This window comes from Eschscholzia californica, unplaced genomic scaffold (assembly GCF_041429995.1).
Source record: "Eschscholzia californica isolate CP2 unplaced genomic scaffold, dmEscCali1.0.p SCAF_2, whole genome shotgun sequence".
NCBI classification, from domain to species: Eukaryota; Viridiplantae; Streptophyta; class Magnoliopsida; order Ranunculales; family Papaveraceae; genus Eschscholzia; species Eschscholzia californica.
The window spans coordinates 26,721,884-26,731,290 of NW_028238309.1; the positions used below are offsets into that span (position 1 = coordinate 26,721,884).

The 9,407-nt window shown below is 38.8% G+C and overlaps 1 protein-coding gene and 1 long non-coding RNA gene across 3 annotated transcripts; one reads left to right on the forward strand and one right to left on the reverse strand.

Moving 5' to 3' along the window:
• Positions 1-2,356: 2,356 nt before the first annotated feature.
• LOC147557179 (trihelix transcription factor ENAP2-like) lies at positions 2,357-6,334 on the reverse strand. 2 transcript variants are annotated; one of them, XR_015233885.1, is made up of 3 exons: positions 5,256-6,236; positions 3,889-4,018; positions 2,357-2,642 (listed from the first exon to the last, which is right to left on the reverse strand). XR_015233885.1 is itself a non-coding variant. In XM_086658174.1 (2 exons), the coding sequence occupies exons 1-2, from the start codon at positions 6,121-6,123 to the stop codon at positions 2,629-2,631; spliced, it is 882 nt and encodes a 293-aa protein (XP_086514300.1). In that variant the 5' UTR covers positions 6,124-6,334; the 3' UTR covers positions 2,357-2,628. The 2 variants fall into 2 exon arrangements, 1 of the variants encoding a protein (XP_086514300.1); XM_086658174.1 differs by lacking the exon at positions 3,889-4,018 and having other exon boundaries at positions 5,256-6,334.
• Positions 5,130-7,825, forward strand: LOC147557180 (uncharacterized). Its single transcript, XR_015233886.1, has 2 exons — positions 5,130-5,893; positions 5,937-7,825. It is a non-coding gene; the product is annotated as an uncharacterized LOC147557180 (long non-coding RNA).
• Positions 7,826-9,407: the final 1,582 nt, after the last annotated feature.

The following is a 9,407-nucleotide window of genomic DNA, read 5'->3' on the forward strand; positions in this document are numbered from 1 at the left end:
CGCCTTTCTGTTTTTGCAGCGATACACATAGGAAGTCCTTCCACACCTTTGTTAGTAGGGGAATATATTGTAGTATGTTTGGGGCATTCATTATCATACTAACCCGTTGAGATTTTTTATTGAAGTATGAAATCATGTGTAGGGAATAAAATGAAGAAGGAAAAGTGAAACGACATAAAAAGATTTCTATTGCCAAAAACAAAGAAGAAAAATTTCCATCATTGAAGAATTACAACAACTGAAGATTACAGACTCTATTGGAGGAAAAAGAGAAGAATCGATGGAGGACCAACCAGAGAAAAGCAAAAATATGAGCCACAAGTTCAATAAAATCACGTCTTCACCGTGGCTAAGGCGAAAAAACACTGATGAATCCAGCACCTTCAACTTCAACCTGTAAATTGAGAAGGACCAACTCTGGGCCTGTAAGGGTTGCATGAAAGATAATACCCAGACCGAATTACAGAAGGACCACAGGAATACCAAGAGAAGCCATGGTAGAAATATACATACTTCATATGACCGGATAAATTTATAGAAAGACACATTTGAACTCTCAAATTGGTAAGACGCCAAGTTTCATAAAATGGTCATTGAAGGATAACAAAGATACCGAGGAATGAACGTGGGGAGGCAAAGCAAAAAGTCATGCCTAGAGCGCCATCAATTGCAAAACCATTAGAAGAAGGTAGAACGCCATCGAAAGCTGGCAACATTAATAAATGGAACTTATGGAGGGACATCATCAAATGTGCATTGAAGTTATGAGGCTGCTAGGTCGATGAAGGATTAACAGCTAAATCAAGAAGTTAAATTGGTCGAACGAGTAAATAAAAGCAAAAGAGGATCTCATATCTCATTCGTTACATAAATATAAATTACAAAAGTACGTACAACAACTTCGGACTAGCTTACATGGACACCCCACCCCCCCTACTCCTTTGGAGAATCCCAGGGCTGACCTGATTGTGTTTTAGGCGAAGCATGGCTGGAGCTCCTTAGCTTGATCTGGGCCGACCTCTCTGTTTCGGGTGTAGGTGGAGGAGTGTTGCGGGTCCAGTAGCCCTGTTACCTTAAGCCGGGTTGACCGTTAGACTTCTGATTTGTTCTTAACTTATTGATGTTAGTCAACGTTTGAACATTTTGTTCATCATTAGAAATAGGTTTCAAAAGGCTTCAGTTTTGAAAAGAGTTTCATAAGAGATGAAGATTCTCATAAACTTTAGAAGTTTTTGAAAACTCAAGTCGAGTTTTGAAACAAAATCTAAACACCAACACAAAAGAAAAAAATTGAAGTTTCTGTCTGGCCAGGACGCGTCTCGGATGGAGCCTGAGACGTGGAAGACTCGGACTTCTCAGACGCGTCTCAAACTTGGAGTCCGAGACGTCCCCAGCGAGAACTTCTCCAGACGCATCTAGGATGCCTCTGGGCTGTCCTGATGTGTCTCGGACTTGGAGTCAGAGACGTCTTGGGAGCTCGACACTTGCCAGACGCTCCTGGGACAGTGACCAGCATCCTAGCCTAGGGCTAGGATGCGTCTTAACCCACACCAATCGAGCCAGAGCATGCTTAGGCTAGGATGCGTCTTAGCCCAAACCAATCGAGCCAAAGCATGCTGGCCTATGGCCGAGCCATGTTTGGCCCATGTCAAGGCACATCCTTGGCCTTGCCCGAGACAAGCTCTTGGGCCTAGACCGAGAGGGTTTTGGGCCTTGACCTAGGCTCCTTCCGGGCCATTGCGAGATCGGTCTCGGACCACGAGTCGAGTATTTTCAACATATTCCTATACAAGGGAATATATCAATATTTACCAACTTTTTCGGGGGAAAATGTCTACCTCCTAAAATGACCAATGTGAATTGAGTCCCTCTACAATTAGAAGTGAAATAAAAATACAATAACCACTTACTTCCATTTTTTTTTTTGAGAAATCGACTACGATCTACGTTAGTCGTTACAAGACATTGATACATCACGAAGATGTGATAAGCACGATAACCGCCTAATTTTAAACCAAGAATGAAAGAGGCCTACAGCCCAACAACAAAGAAGCCTAAAGCCAGACAAATTATTATAATATTTATAACCTAAATTACATGGGATAAATCTTGATGGCAAACTGCTTCCACCGAGACTCGATCCCACGACCTCATGGGCTTAAGAGGGGTGTCCAACCGTTACACCCAAGAGTGGTGGACACTTATTTTCATTTATCCTGTTATAGTCGACAACTTTAGTCCCTATAACCACAACAATCACAGACACATTATGCAGGATGAAAAGAGAAAGAACCTTGGATGAAGCTCCTCCAGTGATTCCAAGAAAATGAGAACCATCATAAAAAAATGGAAGCACTTGAACCACAACAAACTCTGTTGATTAATGGTAATAATTCTATAAGATATAACTGATCTCATGAAAAGATCAATAAACATTATAGTTCACTGATGATATACAATTTCAAGGGTGCCTTCCCTGTTGCAGGACTTGCTACTCTATCTAGTTTCTCTCTCATCCAAGAACTACCGCTGCTAATGATGATCTCTGAACATTTCTGTCTTGTCAAGTAAAGATTATATTCATTACCGTGCAAGATGCATTTTACGAACTTGAGCAGCACTTGAGCACTACTCGTGAATGTCTGTAACAATAAAATAAACAGATAGGGTTAGACGACCGAGTTCACGACTACTACTACCATTACAAATATCAAAAACTGAACATACAAACATAAGATATCAAAGAAAATGACTACCATAAGATTAAGAATGAGACAAAAATCCGGAGTAAAATTGTCACAAAAACAACAGGAAGCCTCAATCAATCGAAGTTGTAATTCTTTATCCTCCATTTCGTAATGACGAATAACAGAAAAACCAGAAAAGCAGTAATAAAAATAAATTATCACACATGGACACAAGAGATTACATGATTCCGTCATAAAACAGACTCAAAAACTAACAATGGCACGATGATTTCAATATGTATGACTAACAAGATTGCAGATCTCGCAATAATACATTAACAGTAGCACTCTGCCCTTCCACTTTCTGACAAAAATTGGAAAACAGAATGACTCCCATTTAATTAATAAGCACCCTTTTTAAGACTAGGGCAAACATAAGTAAATGGGTCGAGCTAAAACTTTGGCGCTTTTTCAGGTCGCATTTCAGGTTTCATATTGACTCATTTTTTAATAGTGACACCAGTCACTTTTCATTTCCTCAACATATTTTCTACCGCATGACGTGATAAACTTGAAGTAATTCGTAAGACAAAAGAAATCCAGTAGCAATACAATAACCCCGCATTTGATCCCAACAGGCAAGCGGGTCATATCCACTTCATATGAGTGCTATGAGCCAGAACTCAACAGTCGATGTAGAAGAAGGCCTAACTGATTTCTTTACTCATACCACATATAGTTTGATACACATATGAATGTCGATTCAGCTAGACTTGCTAATATATATATATATATATATATATATGGTCCAATCTTTTCTTCTTGTTCTGCATCTACTTACTTTCCCAGATCGATGTTACCAGATTTTCTACGTCCCCTTGCATACCGCTTACTAGCTCTCCCGTACCCTTTTAGGGAGGGTTAGCAACCCAACACTCCAAATTAGGCGTACCGAAATTTGAACTTTAATTAATCAAATATCTTTGTTAAAATCTATAAGCTCGTCGAGTTAAGTAGTTAACTACATGATTTTCTAGTTAACTAGTTAAAACTTTACATTTTATGGAGATACAATGTGTGAGAAGGCTTAACTTTTATATGAATCATAAAGACTATATCGTCTATGGAAATAGCCCAAAACGTACTGGAACCAGAAAATAGCATATCAAAGAGGTAAACCCCTAGTGTACCAAATACTCACACGGTAGCGTAGAACGTACTGGTACCCGTACCACGTACCGGAACGAACCGCACTCCAGGTATAATTGCCCCAGACAATTACAAATTGGCAACTCACATGAAGGAACTTCAACTCAAAGAAGGACAAACATCTGAAATCATCCAGCACTGAATTATATGCACACTTGAAACTAAACTGAATGCCAACTTTTGACTTAAAGCTGCTCTCTATCTTCTAATTTTATTTCTCAATTCTCAAGGACCAATTAATTCCACTATTGAGTGTAGAGGTTATTTCAACAGAATTAATAACAGGCACAAGTAATAAAACAATGTTATAGGCCTATTTCAGTAATAAAATATATATATATTTTCTATAAAACAGAATTGGGGTTTTGGGGTGGCCGTCTAATCTGATCTAAACTTGCGTAATCTAACGCTCTGGTTGAATTAGACCATCTCCAATGCAAGACTCAATCTTAAAATCATAAGTGACACTTAGGATTTTAGAGTTTTTTTTAAGAAAAAAACCTCTCCAATGCAAAACTCAATTGAGATCTTAAGATGATGTGGAAGCCTTTAATTTTAAGATGTCTCAATTAGAAACTCTATTTTTGAGATCTCTTTTGAGAGTCTTAAGTGTCCAATTCATCAAAGTTAGTTTTAAGAGCATCTCCAATGCAACACTCGACAAAAACTCAATTAATCCGATGTGTCAAGTACGAGTTGAGTTTCTCTTTCCTAGGTTGCACTATTGAGATACTCAATTCAAAATTCATCTCCAATGCAACACTAAAAAAAACTCAACATTTACTTTAGATTTACTTTTGGTTCTTATTTTAATATATAAAATGTTGATGTGGACCAGTTGAGATACAACAATAAATTTTGAGATACTCAAAAGAGAACTCAACAATTGAGTTCTCTTTTGAGTATCTCAATATTTATTGTTGCCACATCATATTGAGACTCTAGTTGAGTGTTGCATTGGAGAGTGTTTTTTGTCAAAAACTCAAGTAGTCCTACGTGTCAAATTGAGTTTTGTAAGTTGAGTGTTGCATTGGAGATGCTCTAAGACCAACTACTTTTTCCTATTAAATGTATGTGTGTCATGTGTAATTATTCGGAGTCTTTTAGAGTGTTGCATTGGAAAAGGACTTGAATTAGAGACACTCAAGTTAGCCATATCATATAGGAAAGAGAATCTCAATTGAGAGTTCGACACATAAAGAGTTTCTTTTGAGTTTTGCATCGGAGATACTTGCTTTATCCATTAACACATAAGCCAACTACCCTTGAACTCTAAATATACTAAAAGATGGTGTCAATGGATAAAGCAAGAAACAAAAAAGCAAATGAAAAGAAAAAGAAGAGATAATTATATATCACCAGTAGTGGAAGCCCTTTTAGCACGCTTAATCTTCTCAATTTGAATTTGTGAATCCATAATAAGTTGCATTCTTTGATACTCCAATTTCTTCATAAACTCTATCCTCTCTTTCTCCAATTCAAGAATCTTTCTTTGTTTCTCCTCTTCTACTCTCTCATAAATTTCAGCAAACCCTAAGATCGCTTGAGCCATTTCCATAATGCCATCCACTTCTTCATCACCCCTAGGCCTACTACTCTCACTACTAGATCTTGAAGAATCAGAATCAACCGGATCAGCAGCTGCAGCAGCAGCAACAGCAGAATAATTCCTTCTCGAAAACGAATCATTTACAGAAATTGAAGAACGTTTCTCCCTCCTCGACGATCTTACCCCAACCGGAATCACTAACTCATGAGGAAGTGAAAGTTGTGTTTTCCGGTAAGGTATAGAAACAGCAAGAGGAGCAGGTTGATGTTGACACTTCTTAGGATTAACGTAATCTCCAACTAGGGCATCAAGTTGATCATAAAAACGCCAATTACTTTTAACTGTTCCCCCTGAACCTAAAATCCGAGCTTTTTCTAACTTATACTTCTTTTTCAATGTATCAATTCGATTCTTACACTGAATATCTGTTCTTTGAGCTTCTTTAACAGTACCGTGACTAGCATTAACAGTTCTTTGAGCTTCTTTAACAGTACCGTGACTAGCATTAACAGCATCTGCAACTTCTTGCCAATGTTTTTGACGAAGATTACCACGTTTTAATTCTAAATGACGGTCACCCCAAGCTTCAATTAGGGTATAACTAGCTTCTTCACTCCAACAATCTTCACGAATTGGAAACCCTCGCTTTGTTGATTTTAGGGTTTGTTCTCCGTTCATCTTCTTATTCACGAACTGAAATTAGGGCTTCTTGTGATCCCTTTTGAATTTTGGATTTTCGTGTTAGGTCAAATTTTGGATTTGTAAGTAGTACCGTAACGGCGATTTGCGTCGAAGTGCGCGCGTGGGTAAAGCAGTAAGGTGACTGTGACCGTCGCCGGGAGATAGCGCGTGGAATTTCACGCTCCGCTCCGACTCTGAATGGCTCGGCTCGGCTCGGCTCGGCTCGTATGCGACTACTAAGGCACTTAATAGAAAGAAAATTTACAAAACTCCGGTCTCGTTTTTTTTTTTTCTTGTTTTTGGTTAAATGCTAAAACTTCATTCAAATCAAGGAATAGAACTCATATTACAGTATAGCTGCCAGAGGAGAGCTGGATTTGTGATACATGTATTGCTCTCTTGATTTTTGTCTGCCCCATTTAGTTACATAATCTCCTTTAAAATTAGGTTTGTGATTAAGATACTGAAACAAAATAGAATTAAAAGAGGATATGAGAGGTTCGGTGTTATCAATGATTCCTTTAGACTACCACTGAATTTCTTTATTGGTGGATTTAATTTTGGTTATCTCTCAATGTTCCGTTGCTCCGTGGGACGGACAACTTCCTAGGCGAACCAACATAATAAATACCGGTGACCGTCACTTTGTAACCTCTTTAGGCGAGGTTGTTCTTCTTCATTTTTTGTTTGGGTCAAACTCGTGAAAGTCCTTTGTGTCGTATAGCCGAGGGCGAGAGGTTTCAAGAGTGCGTTATTGCCTTGCCGTTCGAGAAGTCAGAGAACTTTTGTTAGCGAAGACTCTGCTTCCCTGGTGTAAGAGGGAGTGTTCGATCTTCTAAAGTGCTAGCTGTCCAAGTCAGCACATGAGCACGAATTATCCGTTCCGTCGAAAGTCGAAGAACACTATGCTCTGCCAAATGTCTATCGCGGGTCTTTTTTGTCAAGAAAATCAGATGGGTTGATGTATTATCTCTAAACGTTATGTTCGGCATTCCATTTCAACATGACAGCCAGGTAGGGCATATGTTTCAAAGCGTTATCAAGGGAGAGACGAGCCAAAACAAAGTTGTCGGTCAAGGCAGGGAAGATTTGTCGAGTGCTCGTGACACATATTTTTAATGAGGCGTGTTTTGATTGCGGCAGACTCATGAGGCAGGGCTACTAATCAAGGCTTACACCGAGAGCCCTGGACATAGAATTTTAATGAGGCGGATGTAGTGCTCTTTTCGCGGCACGTTGTGACGCAGGGTTGTCAGTCAAGGCAAGGCCTATAGGTCGAGTGCACGTGACGCAGAGCATATACCATTGAATGCTCTTGATGTAGACTTTTGATGAGGCCTATTCAATTCGAAATTGGATTATAGTGCATGACTACTAACCAAGGCAAGGCATACGCCGAGTGTTCTAATGTAGACTTTTAATGAGGCAGAGCTAGTGCTCTGATACGAGGCACGCTTTTTAAGGCAGGATCTACGTTAAAGGAAAGGCGAGTTTGTCGAGTACTCTTGATGTAGACTTTGGTGTTCTGTCGTGGTGGAGCTCCGTTGGTGAATGTTGTCGGGTTTTACCTAGACAAAGCATTTTTTTCTTTTTATGTGTCTCTTTTATCCATATGAATATTACCCTTTATAAACAGTATATATTGTGTGCCTGTTTTCTCCATAAGGGTATTCCCCTTTATAAACAGTATAGTATTGTTTTTGTGTTGTTTTTGGCGTGTATTTTGGTGAAGTGGGACTTGCCTTGTTTTGGAGTTAGTATATGTTTGCATGTTATGAAGCGCATGACATTTGTGCTTCAACGCTTTTGTAGGGTGATATCCCCATTTTCCCCCTAGTCTAAGCATAGAGCTTGAGAAATTCTAGGGTTAGACTAAGTTTAGTGTCATTAGAGCCCTTTTTTATGTTCTGCACACAATATAAATTAAAGTATCATTGTAATTTGAATAATCTCGTATTACAAGAGAGATATTACATGTGGTACGATAGAAGTCGTTTTTGCAAAAATGTTAGTTCACTTTTGACATCGAGGCTTTTACATGTACTGATGTGAGTAGAATTGAGATGGCACTGGCTTGCAGAGATGAGCTGATTTTGGGCAGAGCTATGGTCTGAAGCAGTGCTGAACTTGCTCGCAGAGCTGGGCTATCTTCGAGGACCGTCGGTGTCTGAAGCAAGATGAACTGGCTTGTCTTCAAGCATAGTGGGGTTGAGACGGAGTTATGCTTATCTTTGTTTGTCTCTTGGAGAGAGAGGTATTATTCGGCGATTGTTGTTTTCGTCTGCTTGTCCCATATTTAGAGCTTGGTTTGCCTGCAGACTGCTTAGTGGGGGAGGGACGGGGGGGGGGGGGGGGTCGATGGCGTAACCATCGACCCTCCGTCGCCCAACTCAGTAAATGATGTAAGAGATAAATGATAGATGAATGAATATGAGTTAGAAGTAGTACCGTTGTAGGTGTTTTGCATTCCAACTGTTGTTGATTTTTAAACCTTCCTTTGAGCAGAGCTTGTAAGCTATCTGATGGGTCTAGAAAGTTTCCCTAAAAGGTCTCCACCCGCAAGTTAGCATATGGGGGTCAAGTATTAAAACCAGGTAGGACTGGGGTCGATCCACAGAGACTAAGTGAAACCTATTCTAAAACTTAGAACTAACACGATTTTCTTTGAAATTGGGTTTTTGATGATATAGTAATAAAACACTTAAACATAAAAGGAAATCAACGGGGGAGAAAAACCTAGAGTTCGGATTCCACCTTGAACTATCTTAAATGGTTTAACTCTTTTTTAACAAGATTCTCTAATTTTATAACTCAACGTCTAGTAAAGTAATTTTACCTAGACATCAGAAAATCAACATTTAAAACAACCGTATTCAAGAGGATCTATGCTATATTGAAGTCCTAAATAATCCTATCCCAACTATCGTTTATCAAATTTACAAGTATATACCATCAAAGAAATGTAATTCTAAGTATGACTTATCAAGCTCTATAAGTATAAACGATGAAGTTACTAGACTTATTCGATCAAATCAACTAAGCATAGTTAAACAATGATCCAAGTTAGTGAGAATCATGGCAAGAAAAAGATAAAAGTGAATACTCATATCCTAAGCTTCATCTTCACTCTAGAAAAGCAAACTTAGCTACTCATGTTTATCAAATATAATTTAGAGATCATAGAGTGTTTCATTACAAGATTAAGAGCAATTAAGAGTAAGAGATATTACAAAATAGAAATGATATGAGGAAGAAGGTGATGAAAGTTCTTTTTTGTAAAC